The 23,067-nt window shown below is 37.4% G+C and overlaps 1 protein-coding gene across 16 annotated transcripts in view; it reads left to right on the top strand.

Annotated features, from left to right (window-relative positions):
- SLC4A10 (solute carrier family 4 member 10) overlaps nt 1-23,067 on the top strand; it is a 391,444-nt gene that overhangs the window by 276,763 nt on the left and 91,614 nt on the right. For all 16 annotated transcript variants that reach the window (XM_030916975.1, XM_030916973.1, XM_030916978.1 and 13 more), the window contains 2 exons: nt 258-345; nt 21,099-21,245. In XM_030916975.1, coding sequence (XP_030772835.1) covers nt 258-345; nt 21,099-21,245 — 235 coding nt within the window. The remainder of the gene's footprint in view (nt 1-257; nt 346-21,098; nt 21,246-23,067) is intronic.

Below are 23,067 nucleotides of genomic sequence, written 5' to 3'. Positions count from 1 at the left end.
ACTAAACGGAGAAACACTGTGATTAAAAATCAATCAAAAAAACAGAAAACCATGCATTCCCATTGCTTGAGGATCTTAAGCATAAGAGTCAATCATGGTAAAATTTTTCAAAATAATAATGAACTATGAAAAACTATGAAAGTATTTGACATCATAATCTCCATTTTCAGTAATTCCTTTGAGATGAGTGATTCTGTATTACTAAAATTATTTTTATATTTGTCTACCTTAAAACATTTTTTTCTTCTTAATTACAGATTTTTGTTCATTCTTCTGGGACCCCTGGGAAAGGGTCAACAGTACCATGAGATTGGCAGATCAATTGCAACCCTAATGACAGATGAGGTATTTATTCAAGTTCATTGGGAACATTTTCCCCCACTAGGTATACCTAAAACTTTTGGAGGTCCTCTTTTCAAGACAGTTTGTTGTGAATCAGATGTCTCTGTATTGAATCCCATTCTCCCATGTTTCCACTATAAAAATCTCCTTTAGAAAAATGTTTTCCAAAGGGATAATAAATTAACACCCATGAATATAATATTTTAAAACTTCATAGTGTAAAGAAATTTTTTCAGTGACACTTAGAATATATTATTCATTTTCCCTTTATGGTATATGTGCTGCCAAAGTAAGCACCATTGTTAATATCCTTGGAAATATTGTTTTGAGTAAATAATTTCAAAGTCTAAAGACAGAACAATAGCAGTTTATCTGTATAGTATACATGACCCCAAAATGCACGCAACATCTGTCAACTCTCTACAGTTGCCTAAATATAGATGTTTTTAACCTGGGAGTTTGGGAACTATTAGAGAAGCTGTAGATAGATTTCAAGGGGCTTGTGATTTCTGTGATAGAGCATGTAAATTTTTCTGTGTAAAAAATTTGTATGTAGAGTTCTGGGACTGGAAAAAGCTTTCATCAGCTTTTCAAACAGGTGTATGTCTCGAAAGTAGAAGATCTTTAAAGTAAGAACATAAAAGATGCATCATACCACTATTTTCCTTGACTTGGATTCTCCAACACATTATGGAAATTTGTTGTTATTGTTCACGGGAAGAGCAGATGCAGTAGATCACAGAAGGGGCATTAAATCAAAATTCAGTTGTAAATGAACAAATGGGATTATATACATCTAGATTTCATCTAAATAATTTAATAATGTTTTCATTGAAATACATGGCTGCAGATATTTGAAAATTCTGTAAAAAGAGCCAATTAGTATTATATATTACTTTTTCTATGTTTACAGTAGCTAAAATTTGAACTTGTTTAGGGGGTTCAATATTACAAATTCTTCTATCTGTCCAAATTATGTTTTACAGTGTTATATGAATTAGTTTTTGATATTTACACATAGGAAAGCAAAAGCTAGAAGAAAAACATTTTGTTCCCTCAGTTTTCAAAAGGAATCAACTTAATAAGTGTATTAGTTTACCATTACTACCATAAGAAACTACCACAAATTGGGTGGCTTAAAATGACAGTAGTTTGTTTTCTCATATTTTTGAGGCTAGAAGTCTGAAGTCAAGGTGTCAGCAGAGCCACACTCCCTTCGAAGTCTCTAGGGGAGGATCCTTCCTTGTCTCTTCCATATTCTGGTGGCTCTTGGTCTTCCCTGGCTTGTGGCAACAGACCTTTGTTCTCTGTCTCTATCTTCACATGGCTTTCTCCCAGTTATCTCTGTGTGTCTTCTTATTTTCTGTTATGAAGACAGACATTTATTTGTCATTTGATTTTGGGCCCATCCTAAATACATCCAAATCAGTGAATTTAGGGCCCATCCTAATTCAGGATAATTTCATCTTGAGATACTTACCTTCATTACATCTCCAAAATCTTTATTTCAAATAAGGCCACATTCTGAGGCTCCAAGTTGATGTATATTTTGGGACGAAATTATCCAATCCACTATAATGAATAACGTATTCTATTTAGGAAATCTGCAAAAAGACAGGAGAATGAAACAAATAGGTTAATGAGGGCCATACACCTGATTTAGCAGAACTCTCTCTGAGAAAACACTCACAGTATAAAAGCTCTTAGTATTTCCATATTGATTTGTATTGGTATTCTACAATTTAAGTATTATCATTTTCACATACATTTGTTTAATATTTTATTATATTTCAGACAAAAAAATGTTTCCCCATCTAAGAAATTAGGGCATTATTTTAAGATATCTGTGGGGCATGAGACATGTGATAATGTGAGAGAGGATCCTACTGTGTCATGGAATGTACATGTACATCAATGTATCTCTCTCCTCTTCATCCTCTACTTCCCCAATTGGGAATCAACATTTTTCTCAACAGAAAGATGTCAGTTCCAAAGTTTTCTTGACTAATCAGGTGAACACAGAACAGGGAAACATCCATGTTCTATAAATTTCAGATTTAGGATGAGAAGAGAGAAGGGGCTTCCATCTATTTATTTGATTAGTGAGAGCTACCTAATTTGAGAATAAGCATCAATCATGTAATAAAGACTGAAATTTGAGCATAAGCATCAGTCACCTAATTTAAAAAATACATTTTTTCAATTATTTACACTTGAAAGTTTTAGAGCATGGCTTTAGGTAATCTTTGTAGATTATAGGATACAGAAGCAGAAACTCAACCAGAAAGCTACTCTAAAAGATAAGAGCTGTTAGTTTTAATAGGACATGTTAATTACAGCAGGACATTGATTGAATATCAAAGACTGTTTAAATATTTTTTAAAAAAGAAAACAGATTTGTATTGTTCAAAGCCCAGGTAAAGCAAGTATTCTGCTTATCTAATTGCTTTGAAGGCTATTGAATAATTGTACTAGGCCAGGTGTATTGGCTCACAACTGTAATCCCAGCACTTTGGGATCGCCAAGGTGGATGGATCACCTGAAGTCAGGAGTTCGAGATCAGCCTGGCCAACATGGTGAAACCCCGTCTCTACTAAAAATACAAAAATTAGTTGGGTATGGTGGCATATGCCTGTAGTCCCAGTTACTTGAGAGGCTGAGAGGGGAGAATCGCTTGAACCTGGAAAGTGGAAATGGCAGTGAGCCACGATTGCGTCACTGCACTCCAGCCTGGATGACGAAGCAAGACTCTGTCTCAAAAAAAAAGAAAGAAAAGAAAAAGGAAAAGAACAATTGTACTCATTAAGAATAGAATTTAATATGTTGATTCATCGTTTACTTTGGTTTAAAAAATAGTTTATTGGATTGCATTATCAAACATAAATTCCATGAGAACAGTTACCATTTTAGCATTCAGTATTCACTTTTGTGCCCTGATTTTGCCAGGTGCTCAAATAAATATTTGTTGAGCTAAGTTCTGTTTTTTTCCCCTCTCTGTACTTTGAACACTTAGTAGGTAGACTGCCTTCCTTTTGTATTTTTAGACGTATCACAGTGTCTGACCCTCAGTCAGGGTTCAATAAATTTTTAAAACATGAATCAGATACTGAATATTCTAGTCATCATACCAATATTCTATCTTGAATCAAGCCAATAATTTATTTTCTTCATTTCTGTTGAGCTTTACTAGAGATAAATCATATGATTATGCTTACCGACACTGCTACCAATGTGTTGATCCCTTCACATTCTCAAAAATTATTAAGCACCCCAAAGCTTTTGTGTACATAGATATGTTGGCATTTACCATAGGAGAACTTAAAACTGAGAAATTTTAAAAATATGTGTTTATGAATTCATTTAAAAACAACAATAGGGCAGATACAGTGGCCCACACCTGTAATCCCAGTACTTTCAGAACCTAAGGCGAGTGGATCATTTGATGTCACAAGTTTGAGATCAGCCTGGGCAGCATGGTGAAACCCTGTCTCTACAAAATAATTCAAAAAAAATTAGCTGCATATAATCCCAGCTGCTCAGCTATTTGGGAGGCTGAGGTGGGAGGATGACTTGAGCCAGGGAGGCAGAGGTTGCAGTGAGCTGAGATGGCACCACTGCTCTCCAGCCTGGGCAATAGAGCCAGACGTTGTCTCAAAATAAATACATAAATAACAATAGTAAAGCCATTACATGTTAGCATAAATAATACATTTTAATGAAAACAAAAACAAACAAAACACTAAGAGGTTTGTTTTTCTTTTTCTGGATATTTGAGCTACCAGTTTCCTCTCTCTTCTAGATCTTAAGTGAACCCTGACAGCAAACATGCAGAACACATAGTAGCTACTTGGAAGAAATACACATGAAATGAGGTCCAGGTTTACCCCATCCTTTAAAAAAAATTCTTTACTACTTAGAACAGCATGTGCTTTTGAAGCATGTACTTTTGAAGAAGTGTTGGTTCAATCTGAATCTTGAGAGTTTTGAAGGAGTAGTCTCTAGGTGATTCTGAATATTCTTAGATTCATTCATTTCTTATCATATTGCAGTCTGACTTTGGCACTGTCATTCTACTTAAACTGCTCTCAATAAAATTATCATTTACTAAGAATGTGATTACATGTTCAGTGTGACATTATTGAACATCGCATTTTTCTTTTTTCCCATAAGAACTGCTAAATTTTGTTGTGTGCATCGTTTTGACACTAAATCTCAGATTTTTTTAATTGAAAGAATTTATTTTTATACAATTTCTAGTGTCATTTAGGATAAAATCAGGAAGAAAAAAATTGTTTGGTTGCTGTCTCAACCCCCAAATCATCATCAATCTTAATTTTTTTCTTTGAATTTTTTAATATACTTTAAGTTCTAGAATACATGTGCCGAACGTGCAGGTTTGTTACATAGTGTTACATAGGTATACACATGCCATGGTGGTTTGCTGCACCCATCAACACGTCATCTACATTAGATATTTCTCCTAATGCTATCCCTCCCCTAGACTCCCACCCCTGAACAGGCCCCAGTGTGTGATGTTCCCCTTCCTGTGTCCGTGTGTTCTCGTTGTTCAGCTCCCATTTATAAGTGAGAATATGCGGTGTTTGGTTTTCTTTTCCTTTGTTAGTTTGCTGAGAATGATGGTTTCCAGCTTCATCCATGTCCCTGCAAAGGACATGAACTCATCCTTTTTTATGGCTGCATGCTATTCCATGGTGTATATGTGCCATATTTTCTTTATTCAGTCTGTCACTGATAGGCATTTGGTTTGGTTCCAAGTCTTTGCTATTGTGAATATTGCTGAAATAAACATACATAGTAGTATGTTTATATCTTTATAGTAGAATGTATCTTTATAGTAGAATTATTTATAATCATTTTGGTATATACCCAGTAATGGGGTTGCTGGGTCAAATGATATTTCTGGTTCTAGATCCTTGAGGAATCGCCACACTGTCTTCCACAATGGTTGAACTAATTTACACCCCCACCAACAGTGTAAAAGTGTTCCTATTTCTCCACATTCTCTACAGCATCTGTTGTTTCCTGACTTTTTAATGATTGCCATTATAACTGGCATGAGATGGTATCTCATTGTGGTTTTGATTTGCATTTCTCTGATGACCAGTGATGATGAGCTTTTTTTCTTGTTTTTTAGCCACATAAATGTCTTCTTTTGAGAAATTTCTGTTCATATCCTTTGCCCACTTTTTGCTGTGGTTGTTTTTTTCTTGTAAATTTGTTGAAGTTCTTTGTAAATTCTGGACATTAGCCATTTGTCAGATGGATAGATTGCAAAAATTTTCTCCCATTCTGTAGGTTGCCTGTTCATTCTGTTGATATTTCTTTTGCTGTGCAGAAGTTCTTTAGTGTTATTAGCTCCCATTTGTCAATTTTGGCTTTTGTTGCCATTGCTTTTGGTGTTTTAGTCATGAAGTCTTTGCCCATGCCTGTGTCCTGAATGGTATTGCCTAGATTTTCTTCTAGGGTTTTTATGACTTTAGGTCTTATATTTAAGTCTTTAATCCATTTTGAGTTAATTTTTGTATAAGGTGTAAGGAAGGAGTCCAGTTTCAGTTTTCTGCGTATGGCTAGCTAGTTTTCCCATCACCATTTATTAAATAGGAATCATTCCCCATTGCTTGTTTTTGTCAGGTTTGTCAAAGATCAGATGGTTTTAGATGAGTGGCATTATTGCTGAGGTCTCTGTTCTGTTCCATTGGTCTACGTATCGGTTTTTCATACAAATGCCATGTGGTTTTTCCACATAGTATAGTTTGAAGTCAGGTACTGTGATGCCTCCAGCTTTGTTCTTTTTGCTTAGGATTGTCATGGCTATGCGGGCTCTATTTTTGGTTCCATATGAAATTTAAAGTAGTTTTTTCTAATTCTGTGAAGAAAGTCAATGGTAGCTTGATGGGGATAGCATTGAATCTATAAACTACTTTGGGCAATATGGCCATTTTCACGATATTGATTCTTACTATTCATGAGCATGGAATGTTTTTCCATTTGTTTGTGTCCTGTCTTATTTCCTCGAGCAGTGGTTTGTAGTTCTCCTTGAAGAGGTCCTTGACATCCCTTGTAAGTTGGATTCCTAGGTATTTTATTCTCTTTGTAGCAGTTGTGAATGGGAGTTCACTCATGATTTGGCTCTCTGTCTGTTATTGGTGCATAGGAATGCTTGTGATTTTTGCACATTGATTTTTTATCCTGAGACTTTGCTGAAGTTGCTTATCAGCTTAAGCGGATTTGGGGCTGAGACAAAATAATATCATGTCATTATTTCCTTCTCTTGCCTGGTTGCCCTGGCCAGAACTTCCATACTATGTTGAATAAGAGTGGTGAGAGAGGGCATCCTTGTCTTGTGCCGGTTTTCAAAGGGAATGCTTCCAGCATATTCAGTATGATATTGGCTGTGGGTTTCTCTTAAATAACTTATTATTTTGAGATCTGTTCCATCAATACCTAGTTTATTGAGAGTTTTTAGCATGAAAGGGTGTTGGTTTTTATTGAAGGTCTTTTCTGCATCTATTGGATAATCATGTGGTTTTTGTCATTGGTTCAATTTATGTGATGGATTACATTTATTTATTTCTGTGTGTTGAACCAGCCTTGCATCCCAGGGATGAACTGGACTTGATCGTGGTGGATAAGTTTTTTGATGTGTTGCCGGATTTGGTTTGCCAGTATTTTATTGAGGATTTTTGCATCGATGTTCATCAGGGATATTGGCCTGAAATTTTCTTTTTTTGTTGTGTCTCTGCCACATTTTGGTATCAGGATGATGCTGGCCTCATGAAATGAGTTAGGGAAGAGTCCTTCTTTTTCTTGTTTGATATAGTTTCAGAAGGAATAGTACCAGCTCCTCTTTGTACCTCTGGTAGAATTCGGTTATGAATCCATCTGGTCCTGGGCTTTATTTGGTTGGTAGGCTATTAATTACTACCTCAATTTCAGAACTTGTTATTGGCCTCTTCCAGGATTCAACTTCTTCCTACTTTAGTCTTGGGAGGGTGTATGTGTCCAGGAATTTATCCATTTCTTCTAGATTTTCTAGTTTATTTGTGTAAAGGTGTTTATAGTGTTCTCTAATGGTAATTTGTATTTCTGTGGGATCAGTGATGATCCCACATTTTTTATTGTGTCTATTTGATTCTTCTCTCTTTTCTTCTTTATTGTCTGGCTGGCAGTCTATCTATTTTGTTCATCTTTTCAAAAAACCAGCTCTTGAAATCATTGATATTTTGAAGGGTTTTTTGTGTCTGTATCTCCTTTAGCTCTGCTCTGATCTTAGTTATTTCTTGTCTTCTGCTAGCTTTTGAATTTGTTTGCTCTTGCTTCTCTAGTTCTTTTAACTCTGATGTTAGGGTGTCAAATTTAGATCTTTCCTGCTTTCTCCTGTGGGCGTTTGGTGCTATAAATTTCCCTCTAAACACTGCTTCAGCTGTGTCCCAGAGATTCTGGTATGTTGTGTCTTTGTTCTCATTGGTTTCAAAGAACTTATTTATTTCTGCCTCAATTTCGCTATTTACCCAGTAGTCATTCAGGAGCCGGTTGTTCAGTTTCCATGTAGTTATGTGGTTTTGAGTGAGTTCTAATTTGATTGCACTGTGGTCTGAGAGACTGTTTGTTAGGATATGTGTTCTTTTGCATTTGCTGAGGAGTGTTTTACTTCCAATTATGTGGTCAATTTTAGAATAAGTGTGATGTGGTGCTAAGAAGAATATGTATTCTGTTGATTGGGAGAGTTCTGTAGATGTCTATTAGATCTGCTTGATCCAGAATTGAGTTCCAGTCCTGAATATCCTTGTTGATTTTCTGTCTCGTTGATCTGTCTAATATTGAGAGTGGGGTGTTAAAGTCTCCCACTATTATTGTGTGGGAGTATAAATTACTCTTTGTAGTTCTTTAAGAACTTGCTTTATGAATCTGGGTGCTCCTGTATTGGGTGCATATATATTTAGGATAGTTAGCTCTTCTTTTTTTTATATTTATTTATTTATTTATTTATTTTTATTATTATTTTTTTATTTTTTTTATTATACTTTAAGTTCTAGCGTACATGTGCGTAACGTGCAGGTTTGTTACATATGTATACTTATGCCATGTTGGTGTGCTGCACGCATCAACTCGTCAGCACCCATCAATTCATCATTTATATCATGTATAACTCCCCAATGCAATCCCTCCCTCCTCCCCCCTCCCCATGATAGGCCCCAGTGTGTGATGTTCCCCTTCCCGAGTCCAAGTGATCTCATTGTTCAGTTCCCACCTGTGAGTGAGAACATGCGGTGTTTCGTTTTCTCTTCTTGTGATAGTTTGCTAAGAATGATGGTTTCCAGCTGCATCCATGTCCCTACAAAGGACGCAAACTCATCCTTTTTTATGGCTGCATAGTATTCCATGGTGTATATGTGCCACATTTTCTTAATCCAGTCTGTCACAGATGGACATTTGGGTTGATTCCAAGTCTTTGCTATTGTGAATAGTGCCGCAATAAACGTACGTGTGCATGTGTTTTGTAGTAGAATAATTTATAATCCTTTGGGTATATACCCAGTAGTGGGATGGCTGGGTCATAGGGAACATCTAGTTCTAGATCCTTGAGGAATTGCCATACTGTTTTCCATAATGGTTGAACTAGTTTACAATCCCACCAACAGTGTAAAAGTGTTCCTATTTCTCCACATCCTCTGTTGTGGAAACACCTGTTGTTTCCTGACTTCTTAATGATTGCCATTCTAACTGGTGTGAGATGGTAGCTCATTGTGGTTTTGATTTGCATTTCTCTGATGGCGAGTGATGATGAGCATTTTTTCATGTGTCTGTTGGCTGTATGAATGTCTTCTTTTGAGAAATGTCTGTTCATATCCTTTCCCCACTTTTTGATGGGGTTGTTTGTTTTTTTCTTGTATATTTGTTTGAGTTCTTTGTAGATTCTGGATATTAGCCCTTTGTCAGATGAGTAGGTTGCAAAAATTTTCTCCCATTCTGTAGGTTGCCTGTTCACTCTGATGGTAGTTTCTTTTGCTGTGCAGAAGCTCTTTAGTTTAATTAGATCCCATTTGTCAATTTTGGCTTTTGCTGCCGTTGCTTTTGGTGTTTTAGACATGAAGTCCTTGCCCATGCCTATGTCCTCAATGGTACTACCTAGATTTTCTTCTAGGGTTTTTATGGTATTAGGTCTAACATTTAAGTCTCTAATGCATCTTGAATTAATCTTCGTATAAGGGGTAAGGAAAGGATCCAGTTTCAGCTTTCTACTTATGGCTAGCCAATTTTCCCAGCACCATTTATTAAATAGGGATTCCTTTCCCCATTTCTTGTTTCTCTCAGGTTTGTCAAAGATCAGATGGCTGTAGATGTGTGGTATTATTTCTGAGGACTCTGTTCTGTTCCATTGGTCTATATCTATGTTTTGGTACCAGTACCATGCTGTTTTGGTGACTGTAGCCTTGTAGTATAGTTTGAAGTCAGGTAGCGTGACGCCTCCAGCTTTGTCCTTTTGACTTAGGATTGTCTTGGCAATGCGGGCTCTTTTTTGGTTCCATATGAACTTTAAAGCAGTTTTTTCCAATTCTGTGAAGAAACTCATTGGTAGCTTGATGGGGATGGCACTGAATCTATAAATAACCTTGGGCAGTATGGCCATTTTCACAATATTGATTCTTCCTATCCATGAGCATGGTATGTTCTTCCATTTGTTTGTGTCCTCTTTGATTTCACTGAGCAGTGGTTTGTAGTTCTCCTTGAAGAGGTCCTTGACATCCCTTGTAAGTTGGATTCCTAGGTATTTTATTCTCTTTGAAGAAATTCTGAATGGAAGTTCATTCATGATTTGGCTCTCTGCTTGTCTGTTACTGGTGTATAAGAATGGTTGTAATTTTCGCACATTAATTTTGTATCGTGAGACTTTGCTGAAGTTGCTTATCAGCTTAAGGAGATTTTGGGCTGAGACAATGGGGTTTTCCAAATATACAATCATGTCATCTGCAAACAGGGACAATTTGACTTCTTCTTTTCCTAACTGAATACCCTTGATTTCTTTCTCTTGCCTGATTGCCCTAGCCAGAACTTCCAACACTATGTTGAAAAGGAGTGGTGAGAGAGGGCATCCCTGTCTTGTGCCAGTTTTCAAAGGGAACTTTTCCAGTTTTTGCTCATTCAGTATGATATTAGCTGTGGGTTTGTCATAAATAGCTCTTATTATTTTGAGGTACGTTCCATCAATACCGAATTTATTGAGCATTTTTAGCATGAAGGGCTGTTGAATTTTGTCAAAAGCCTTTTCTGCATCTATTGAGATAATCATGTGGTTCTTGTGTTTGGTTCTGTTTATATGCTGGATTACGTTTATTGATTTGCGAATGTTGAACCAGCCTTGCATCCCAGGATGAAGCCCACTTGATCATGGTGGATAAGCTTTTTGATGTGCTGCTGAATCCGGTTTGCCAGTATTTTATTGAGAATTTTTGCATCAATGTTCATCAGGGATATTGGTCTAAAATTCTCTTTTTTTGTTGTGTCTCTGCCAGGCTTTGGTATCAGGATGACGTTGGCCTCATAAAATGAGTTAGGGAGGATTCCCTCTTTTTCTATTGATTGGAATAGTTTCAGAAGGAATGGTACCAGCTCCTCCTTGTACCTCTGGTAGAATTCAGCTGTGAATCCATCTGGTCCTGGACTTTTTTTGGTGGGTAGGCTATTGATTGTTGCCTCAATTTCAGAGCCTGCTATTGGTCTATTCAGGGATTCAACTTCTTCCTGGTTTAGTCTTGGGAGAGTGTAAGTGTCCAGGAAATTATCCATTGCTTCTAGATTTTCTAGTTGATTTGCTTAGAGGCGTTTATAGTATTCTCTGATGGTTGTTTGTATTTCTGTGGGGTCAGTGGTGATATCCCCTTTATCATTTTTTATTGCATCTATTTGATTCCTCTCCCTTTTCTTCTTTATTAGTCTTGCTAGCAGTCTGTCAATTTTGTTGATCTTTTCAAAAAACCAACTCCTGGATTCATTGATTTTTTGGAGGGTTTTTTGTGTCTCTATCTCCTTCAGTTCTGCTCTGATCTTAGTTATTTCTTGCCTTCTGCTAGCTTTTGAATGTGTTTGCTTTTGCCTCTCTAGTTCTTTTAATTGTGATGTTAGAGTGTCAATTTTAGATCTTTCCTGCTTTCTCTGGTGGGCATTTAGTGCTATAAATTTCCCTCTACACATTGCTTTAAATGTGTCCCAGGGATTCTGGTATGTTGTATCTTTGTTCTCATTGGTTTCAAAGAACATCTTTATTTCTGCTTTCATTTCGTTATGTACCCAGTAGTCATTCAGGAGCAGGTTGTTCATTTTCCATGTAGTTGAGCAGTTTTGATTGAGTTTCTTAGTCCTGAGTTCTAGTTTGATTGCACTGTGGTCTGAGAGACAGTTTGTTATAATTTCTGTTCTTTTACATTTGCTGAGGAGTGCTTTACTTCCAATTATGTGGTCAATTTTGGAATAAGTGCGATGTGGTGCTGAGAAGAATGTATATCCTGTTGATTTGGGGTGGAGAGTTCTATAGATGTCTATTAGGTCTGCTTGGTGCAGAGATGAGTTCAATTCCTGGATATCCTTGTTAACTTTCTGTCTCGTTGATCTGTCTAATGTTGACAGTGGAGTGTTGAAGTCTCCCATTATTATTGTATGGGAGTCTAAGTCTCTTTGTAAGTCTCTAAGGACTTGCTTTATGAATCTGGGTGCTCCTGTATTGGGTGCATATGTATTTAGGAGAGTTAGCTCTTCCTGTTGAATTGATCCCTTTACCATTATGTAATGGCCTTCTTTGTCTCTTTTGATCTTTGATGGTTTAAAGTCTGTTTTATCAGAGACTAGGATTGCAACCCCTGCTTTTTTTTGTTCTCCATTTGCTTGGTAGATCTTCCTCCATCCCTTTATTTTGAGCCTATGGATGTCTCTGCATGTGAGATGGGTCTCCTGAATACAGCAGACTGATGGGTCTTGACTCTTTATCCAGTTTGCCAGTCTGTGTCTTTTAATTGGAGCATTTAGTCCATTTACATTTAAGGTTAATATTGTTATGTGTGAACTTGATCCTGTCATTATGATATTAACTGGTTATTTTGCTCATTAGTTGATGCAGTTTCTTCCTAGCCTCGATGGTCTTTACATTTTGGCATGTTTTTGCAATGGCTGGTACCGGTTGTTCCTTTCCATGTTTAGGGCTTCCTTCAGGGTCTCTTTTAAGGCAGGCCTGGTGGTGACAAAATCTCTAAGCATTTGCTTATCTGTAAAGGATTTTATTTCTCCTTCACTTATGAAACTTAGTTTGGCTGGATATGAAATTCTGGGTTGAAAATTCTTTTCTTTAAGAACGTTGAATATTGGCCCCCACTCTCTTCTGGCTTGTAGAGTTTCTGCCGAGAGATCTGCTGTTAGTCTGATGGGCTTCCCTTTGTGGGTAACCCGACCTTTCTCTCTGGCTGCCCTTAAGATTTTTTCCTTCATTTCAACTTTGGTGAATCTGGCAATTATGTGTCTTGGAGTTGCTCTTCTGGAGAAGTATCTTTGTGGCGTTCTCTGTATTTCCTGAATTTGAATGTTGGCCTGCCCTACTAGGTTGGGGAAGTTCTCCTGGATGATATCCTGAAGAGTGTTTTCCAACTTGGTTCCATTTTCCCCCTCACTTTCAGGCACCCAATCAGACGTAGATTTGGTCTTTTTACATAATCCCATACTTCTTGCAGGCTTTGTTCATTTCTTTTTCTTCTTTTTTCTTTTGGTTTCTCTTCTCGCTTCATATCATTCATTTGATCCTCAATCACTGATACTCTTTCTTCCAGTTGATCGAGTCGGTTACTGAAGCTTGTGCATTTGTCACATATTTCTCGTGTCATGGTTTTCATCTCTGTCATTTCGTTTATGATCTTCTCTGCATTAATCAGTCTAGCTGTCAGTTCTTCCACTCTTTTTTCAAGATTTTTAGTTTCTTTGCGCTGGGTACATAATTCCTCCTTTAGCTCTGAGAAGTTTGATGGACTGAAGCCTTCTTCTCTCATCTCGTCAAAGTCATTCTCTGACCAGCTTTGATCCGTTGCTGGCGATGGGCTGCGCTCCTTTGCTCCTAAGATGCACTCTTATTGTTTGAATTTCCAGCTTTTCTGCCCTGCTTCTTCCCCATCTTTGTGGTTTTATCTGTCTCTGGTCTTTGATGATGGTGACGTACTGATGGGGTTTTGGTATAGGTGTCCTTCCTGTTTGATAGTTTTCCTTCTGACAGTCAGAAGGACTGTCTGTTGGTCTGTTGGAGATTGCTTGAGGTCCACTCCAGACCCTGTTTGCCTGGGTATCAGCAGCAGAGGTTGCCGAAGATAGAATATTGCTGAACAGCGAGTGTACCTGTCTGATTCTTCCTTTGGAAGTTTCCTCTCAGGGGTGTACTCCACCCTGTGAGGTGTGGGGTGTCAGACTGCCCCTAGTGGGGGATTTCTCCCAGCTAGGCTACTCAGGGGTCAGGGACCCACCTGAGCAGGCAGTCTGTCCGTTCTCAGATCTCAACCTCCACATTGGGAGATCCACGGCTCTCCCCAAAGCTGTCAGACAGAGTCGTTCGCGTCTGCACCAGCCCCCATTGCTTCCCCTGTTCGTCTTCAGCTGTGCGCTGTCCCCAGAGGTGGAGACTACAGAGACAGGCAGGCTTCCTTGAGCTGCTGTGAGCTCCACCCAGTTCGAGCTTCCCAGTGGCTTTGTTTACCTACTTAAGCCTCAGCAATGGCGGGCGCCCCTCCCCCAGCCTCGCCTCTGCCCTGCGGATAGATCGCCGCAGACTGCTGTGTTAGCAGTGAGGGAGGCTCCGTGGGTGTGGGACCCTCCCGGCCAGGTGTGGGATACACTCTCCTGGTGTGCCTGTTTCCTTAAAGCGCAGTATTGGGGTGGGAGTTACCTGATTTTCCAGGTGTTGTGTGTCTCAGTTCCCCTGGCTAGGAAAACGGATTCCCTTCCCCCTTGCACTTCCAGGTGAGGCGATGCCTCGCCCTGCTTCAGCTCTCGCTGGTCAGGCTGCAGCAGCTGACCAGCACCGATTGTCTGGCACTCCCTAGTGAGATGACCCCAGTACCTCAGTTGAAAATGCAGAAATCACCGGTCTTCTGTGTTGCTCGCGCTGGGAGTTGGAGACTGGAGCTGTTCCTATTCGGCCATCTTGCTCCCCCGCAGTTAGCTCTTCTTGTTGCATTGATCTCTTTACCATTAGGTAATGTCCTTCTTTGTCTTTTTTGATCTTTGTCAGTTTAAAACCTGTTTTATTGGAGACTAGGATTGCAACCTCTGCTTGATTTTTGCTTTCCATTTGCTTGGTAAATGTTCCTCCATCCCTTTATTTTGAGCCTGTGTGTGTCTTTGCCCATGAGATGGGTCTCCTGAATACAGAAACTGATAGGTCTTGACTCTTTATCCAATTTGCCAGTCTGTGTCCTTTAATTGGGGCATTTAGCCCATTTATATTTAAGGTTAATATTGTTATGTGTAAATTTGATCCTGTCATTATGATGCTAGCTGGTTTTTTTGCCCATTAATTGATTGCCCGCAGTTTCTTCATAGTGTCAATGGTCTTTACAATTTATTGTGTTTTTCAGTGGAAGGTACCAGTTTTTCCTTTCCATATTTAGGACCTCCTTCAGGAGCTCTTAAAAGGCAGGCCTGGTGGTGACAAAATCTCTCAGCATTTGCTTGTCTGTAAAGGTTTTATTTCTCCTTCGCTTATGAACTTAGTTTGGCTGGATATGAAAGTCTGGGCTGAAATTTCTTTTCTTTAAGAATGTTGAATATTGGCCCCCACTCTTTTCTGTCATGTAGGGTTTCTGCAGAGAGATCCACTGTTAGTCTGATGGGTTTCCCTTTGTTGTTAACCCGACCTTTCTCTCTGGCTGCCCTTAATATTTTTCCCTTCTTTTCAACCTTGGTGAATCTGATGATTTTGTGTCTTGGGGTTGCTCTTCTCGAGGAGTATCTTTGTAGTGTTCTCCGTATTTCCTGAGTTTGAATGTTGGCCTGCCTTGCTCAGTTGGGGAAGTTCTCCTGGATAATGTCTTGAAGAATGTTTTCCAACTTGGTCCTATTCTCCCCACCACTTTTAGGTACACCAATCAAATGTAGGTTTGGTCTTTTCACATGGTCCCATATTTCTTGGAGGCATTTTTCATTCCTTTTCATTATTTTTTCTCTAATCTTGTCTTCATGCTTAATTTTATTAACTAGATCTTCACTCTCTAATATCCTTTATTCTGCTTGCTTGATTCAGCTATTGATACTTGTGTATGCTTCACAAAGTTCTTGTGCTGTGGTTTTCAGCTCCATCAGCTCATTTATGTTCTTCTCTAGCTGGTTATTTTAGTTAGCAATTCCTCTAACCTTTCTTCAAGGTTCTTAGCTTCCTTGTCTTGGGTTAGAAAATGATCCTTTAGCTTGGAGGAGTTTGTTATTAACCACCTTCTGAAGCCTTCTGCCAATTCATCAAATTCATTCTCCATCCAGTTTTGTTCCCTTGCTGGCAAGGAGTTGTGATCCTTTGGAGGAGAAGAGGCATTCTGGTTTTTGGAATTTTCAGCCTTTTTGCACTGAAAAACGTTCTTTTTTAAATTAAACCAATAGTCTAGTGAAAAGACAGACTAACATATAAAAAGTAAAATATATGGCCTGTGGTGATAAGTGCTGTGAAGGAAATAATCGTGAAAGCAGAAAAGGGAGGTAGAGGTGGGCTGGGGAGAGTTACAAGTTAAAATAAAGTGGTCAGAGAAGATTTTACTGAGGAGATATTTTAGCAAAGATCCTAAAGGAAGAAAGAGAGCGACCTATGTAGTTACCTGAGGGGAGAGCTTTCCAAGCAAAAGGATAAACAAGGGCAAGGGCTTTGGGACAGGAGTGTGCCTGGAACATCTGGGGAACAAAGAGGACAACATGGCTGGGCAGAAGTGAGAAATGGAGGGAGCAGTAGGGGAAGAGGTCAGAGAGGTTATTGGATGGGGGTCAGTCTGTACTGGGTATTTGTAGGTCATATAAGGACACTAAGTGAGATGGGAAGCAAACAGAAGGTTTTTATTAGAGTTGACATGATTTGTCTTACATTTAACAATGTCCGCTGGGCGCGGTGGCTCATGCCTGTAATCCCAGCACTTTGGGAGGCTGAGGTGGGCAGATCACCCAAGGTCGGGAGTTAGAGACCAGCCTGACCAACATGGAGAAACCCCGTCTCTACTAAAAATACAAAATTAGCTGGACATGGTGGCACATGCCTGCAATCCCAGTTTCTCAGGAGACTGAGACAGGAAAATGACTTGAACCTGTAAGGTGGAGGTTGTGGTGAGTCGAAATTGCACCACTGCACTCAAGACTGGGCAACAAGAGTGAAACTCCATCCAGAAAAAAAAAGAAAAAAGAAAAATTGTCACTTGGCTGCTGTGTTCAGAATAGACCATGGAGGAGCACGGATGAAAGCAGAGAGACCACTTCAGAGGTGATTGCCACAGTGTAGGCAAGCAGTGCTGGTGAGAGAGAAATCAGTGCAGTTCCAATCCAAATTCCAACAAGATTTACTGAGGAACTTGAAAAGCTTATTCTAATATCCGAAAGAACTATCAGAAATATCTGAAAATCCAAGAATAGTAAAAACATGCTTGAAAGAAAATGAAATAAAACCTCATGTGCTGGAATTTCTTCCTAATTCCTTGTTGAGAACTTTTCTCCTTAATTTTTCATTCTGGTTTCTTCATCACAAATTTTTTCCTCCTTCCTATGTCATTTCTATCTGTTCACAAAGATGATGTAGAATCTCCTATCTTATAAGAAGAAGCAAATGAAAGGAAGCAAGGAAGAGGAGGAGAGGAATGGAAACAGAGAGGGAAGAAAGAAAGGCATTTATTGGTGGTATGAATTTGGACAAGTTAAATAACCTGAACTCTCTCTGCCACAGTTTCCTCATCCTTAAACCGGGAATGATAATAATTGTACTTATTTCATGTGTTTTTGTGATTAGTATATACTTATTGCCTACTATATATTAGAGATAAGGTGGTAGAAATTAAAGACATGGTCACTGGCCTCATAGAACAACCCTGAAATCATCCTTGACTGCTTTAATTCTTTCACATCCCAAATCCAATCTATCAGCAAATCTTCCTGGGTTAACTTTCACAATAGATCCAGAATTTACCACTGTAGTTCTCATTTTCTGCACTGTTACCCCCTGGCTTCCACTGTCATCACTGGGTTCATGTCACCATTATTATTCTATTATTGCAATAGCCTCTTTTTTTTTTTTTTCTGCCCTTACCCCACTTCATCCTATTCTCAACACAACAGCTAGAGCAATCCCTCTTCTGCTGAAGACCTTCTAATGGCTTCCTAGCTCATTCAGAGTAAAAGTCTAAGTTCTTATGATGACCTACAAAGTCCTACAAGATGTCCTTCCACCTCCTCCACCTTGCCTCTTAGACGTCATCTGCTACTTTCCTTCTTGCCACTTCTCAAAGCATACTCCACACTGGTAATTCTGTCTGCCTGGAAAGCTCTTGTTCCTGATAATGATAGGGCAGGCATCCTTACCTTCTTCAGGTCCTTGCTGAAATGTCTACTCATTAAGACCTTCCTTAATCACCTTACTTAAAATTGCAACAGTCCCCAGTCATACCCTTATTCCCCTTTTCTGCTTCATTTTTCTCCATAACACTTTCCATCGTCTACCAAAATATACACTCATTTATATTGTTTGTTTTCCATCTCATCCCTCCCCTTAGAATGTAAGCCCCATGAGGGGGTGAATTTTTCTTGGTTTTGTTCACTGCTCTAGCACTAGCACTTAAATAGTTTGATAAATATTTACTGAGTGAACGTTCAAAGCTCATATTTTATCAGAGAAAACAGGCATTAAACAACTAATTATATAATTAATAATTAATTATAATGAATAATTATAATTACAGTGAAAGCTGTCAAGAAGGAGATGATGTTAAGATTATTAACAAAGCATATCATCTTGTTTGAGAAGGGGGTCAGGGAAGTCAGGGGGTCAACTGAAATCAGACTGTTAGGTTAGCTAGACAAAGAAAAGGTAGAAGAGGAATGTAAAATAATTAGGTTATTGATAACACTGGTAATAGGGAAACAATAGTAAGTACTATGTATGATTTAAAATTAAACAAATTATGGCATCTATACCTTTAGGGAGCTTTAAAATAATAGGAAATCTGTTGTCCTGGATGAATTTGGATATTCGTCTACATAAAACAGGGTATAGGATCATGTGATCTTTCAAAGCAGTTTTCTAATTAAATGTGATCAAATTAAGAAAGATTTCAAGAGAGTTGTTACTAACAGGAAAAGAGTAGAGTTGCTAAACTCTCATTGAAGACTAAGAACTTTTGCAATTCTTAAGTGTTCCAGTTAGGTCTCAGGGCCATGTAACCATCTTTAGAAGAGGCTTGTGGCATGGAAATCTGTATTTTTAATATTTGAAAAATCTCCTTCTCAAAATACAACTAAGCCATTAATAGATCTTTGATATTTTTGTATTATCCTAAGCAAAGTCTGTTTATCAGACCAATAATGTTTTGTGAAGTGTTCTTAGTTGGAAAGTCAAGAAAAAGCTTTCTAAAATGATCATTATTACTTAGCAGTTTATATTGAGTATCAAACCAGAAATGGAAACAAACGTCTGAAAGTAGAATAGAATATTTGAAAGCAGGATTTTCCTGGCAATTTTGGGACATTTGGTCACTGTAGTTTAGGCCAGCATAAAGAATACTATAGGAGTCCCTAATCTCAAATACTTGTATCATTTCATCCCAAGTGAAATTTAAAGTTTCAGAAATATTTATATTATGTTCAGTGTAAATCAATTTTTTCTCATCTTTATTTTTATTTTCCACACTTACTATATTAAGTACATAATTCCTGTGTATGTTAAGATAAATTAGGTTAGGCTGCAGGAATAACCAACTAAAATATTAATGGCTTAAAACAATAAGGGTTTATTTCTATCATGCTGAATGTTCATCAAGATCTAGGAGAGAGACTCTGCTCATTATAATCACTTAGGCTTCCTGCGCTTATAGAAGCTCTATCTGTACCTGTGTTTTCTCAGTCACTAAACCAGAAAAAAAGCAATGTGATAAATCACACATTGGTACTCATAACTTCCATTCAAAAGTGACATATGTACACCCAAGTAGAATATACCTAATCCAAATATCAAAGAAGGCAAAGAAGTACAATCTTACCAGGTGGTCTGTAAGAAAACCTAGAATATCTGTGAACACCCTAAATGACTAATATAGCACATGTGTGTGGAGGGGAAGTGGAGAGGATAAGTACGAAATGTAACTCATACTTTGTGTGGAAATACACTTTCTGTACTGCGAAGATATAATGTGTAGTTGGCCCTCTGTATCTTCAGGATCTGTACTCTTGAACTTAACTAACTGCAAATCAAAAATATTTGAAAAGTCAGGGTGCAGTAGCTCACACCTATAATCCCAGCACTTTGGGAGGTCAAGGTGGGGGATGGTTTGGGACCAGGAGTTCAAGACCAGCCCAGGCAACATAGCAAGACCCTGTCTCTACAATAATTTTTTTAAAAAATTAGCCAGGTTTTGTGGTACACACCTGTAGTCCCAGCTACTCAGAAGATAGGAGCTTAAGCAGGAGCTTAAGCCTAGGAGTTCAAGGCTGCAGTAAGGTATGACTATGCCACTGCATTCCAGCCTGCATGACAGAGTGAGACCCTGTCTCTAAAAACAAAAATCAAAAATATTCCAGGGGGGGACAATAAAAAATAACAATGTTACAATAAAAACCATATGCATAAAAATTATACAGTATAACAACTATTTATATAGCATATACATTGTATAGATATTATAATAATCTAGAAATGATTTAAAGTACAGATGCTTCTCAACTTTCAATGGGGAGTTATGTCCCCCCATTGAAAATACCATAAGTGGAAACTATGTTTTTGACTTATGATGTTTTCAACTTGTGATAGATTTATCCAGACTTAACCCCATTGAAAGTTGAGGAGCCTACTCAATGCATGTCACTTTTGCACCATCATAAAGTCAAAAGATTGCAAGAGAAACTATAGAAAGTTGGGGACCCTCTAAATACAGGAGGATATGCATAGGTTATGTGCAAATACTGCTCCATTTTATATAAGGAACTCAAGTATCCATAGATTTTTGGTATCTGCAGGGAATCCTGGAACCAGTCCCCCAAAGATACTGAGGAATGACTATATATCCAGAAAATACTAATTTATAACCTCAGTATTATTTTCAAAGTTGAAATAAAATTAACCCTTTAAATTAATTTATTTATGCCAGGGTATAAATACTGCTGAAATTTCCAACACATTTTACAAATTTTTATTTCTATTTTTAAGCAAAGACTTCCTCCAGGAATGATTTTCCCGCACATAAATAACTTTTGCCTAATTCTAGTTTAATGAGCTTCCTTTCATTCTCCTTTTCCTTTCCCTTACTCCTTCCCTCTAGAAATTTCAACATTCATCTGACATCATAAGAAAAATAGTTACCTATATGGATCCATAAAATAAATTATAATATTTTACATTATAAACTTCTTTAGAGTCAGAGCTGTCTGTTTCTTCAAATTGTTATAATCACGTGAGATCACTGTGTTGAAAACACTGAACACATTAATATTTTATAATTATTTTTAAACTATAAATAATATTTCTATTTCTTCTAAAGGTATTTCATGATGTTGCTTATAAAGCTAAAGATCGTAATGACTTGGTATCAGGAATTGATGAGTTTCTGGATCAGGTTACTGTTCTCCCTCCTGGAGAATGGGATCCAAGCATCCGAATAGAGCCTCCCAAAAATGTACCTTCCCAGGTATGTATATTTGAAGACATTCTTTGAAATTGAATATTTTTTGTCTTTTAAATGCATGTTTCAGAATAGCATAATCCATCAAGAAGATTCAAATGATTTAAATGATAGCCTCGAAGGCAGAAGGGGCATGAAGTTACAAGATATTTCTTAATACTCTCCAACACACATCACTGAGAAACTTGGCAGTTTGATGACAACCTACTAATCAAACAGTGCCATATGCCTGCAAAGATTTTAGCCCCTACTTAACATGTATTATACAAGAGGAAGATTAAAATTTTAATAACAATATAAAATATGGCCTGAGAGAAAGCCCATTACTGTCCTTCTATGTTTTGATACATCACTTTGAAATTGGCAAGCATTAGGAAAATTCAAAGACATGACTTAATCACATTATGTAGAAAACTCCATATTTATTACTGCTAATCACAGTAAATATTGGGAAGATCTTAAAATTGTAATTCTTATATTTGTATTACTTTTGTGTGGATGTATGATATAAAGTTTTTTTAATTTTGCTTATGAACATGTAATGGATATTTTACCCATCATACAATCCAGAAAGATAGAAATATAAAGCACTGCTATTTTCTAGGGTCACTTTTTAAATTGCAGTCATGACTATTAAGAATGATGACCAAATGTTTGTTAAGCTCACTCCTCACACTGCCACCTCTATGCCTACTGAATCTGCCTCCCACAACCTTCCCAAGTTGTTATGTATTTAGTCTTGCCTTTGGCCTTTGCCCTGCAGAGTTCAGCCTGGTCTGACTCTGCTGCCCTATTGGAAGTGACAGATAGTCTAATTGACCCAGCCCTGGAATTAGAAATTTTCCTGCTTTGCCAGAGGTGGGCAAATGAGCAGTTGTACCACTCAACCATGAGTACTTAAAAAGGGTATCTCAATTTCACTGTCAATTTAAAGAAACTCTATGGATACCTCATTTTTATATTTTCATTTTGAAGTCATTTCATAATTATTAAAGACTATTTCCTTTTCTCAAAACTTACCATTTTGTGATTCTGTAACTGCTACCACATATTTCAGTTGATCTATTACTAAAATAAAAACAGTTGCCTAATAATTAATTATAGGGGTTATAGATTGTCTCATTCCTGTACTTGTAGAATATATCTTTATACTAATGATATTAGAAAAGGCAATATAATGCTTCCTGAATATGTAGAAACTCCTTAATTAATATTATTTGGAGAAATTCAGCAAAATATTAACACATTCAGAATGAGGCTTTAAAATTCACTATAACACCAATTAGCTATTGAAACATTAAAGATGAAGTTAAGTGTTTTTGAAAACAGCTTTGTGAACAATAATGTTTTTGAGGCAAGTTGAGTGATGGGAGGCCAATATTGTTTATGATTTTATGACACCCTTTAAAATCAGAATTAATTATTGGATTCTGGGTATTGAGAGGCAGTCGTAAAAAGAACATCGAATTAAGAATTAAGGCATCTGGATTCTGCAATTATCTATATATATATGGCCTTGAACAAATGTTTTAACTTCTCTGTTGATGCTCTATATAAGCACTCTCCAATAGTCTTCCACTATAATGGAAATATTCTATATCTATGCTGTCTAGTAATCAGGCCACTAGTAAGCATTAGAAATGTTGCTACTGTAACTAAAGAACAGAATTTTTCATTTTAATTACCATAAATGTAAATAGACATATGCAATTTGTGGTTATCATATAAGACAGCATAGTTCTATACAACAAATTTGAATTTCAGATATGCTTTATGCTTCTTTTCAACATTCATGTTTTAAAAAAGTATGTTGTGATCGAATAATAGA

This window comes from Rhinopithecus roxellana, chromosome 14, assembly GCF_007565055.1.
Source record: "Rhinopithecus roxellana isolate Shanxi Qingling chromosome 14, ASM756505v1, whole genome shotgun sequence".
NCBI lineage: Eukaryota > Metazoa > Chordata > Mammalia > Primates > Cercopithecidae > Rhinopithecus > Rhinopithecus roxellana.
Note: the sequence above shows the minus strand (reverse complement) of the source record. Positions and strands in the feature narration are given on the sequence as shown.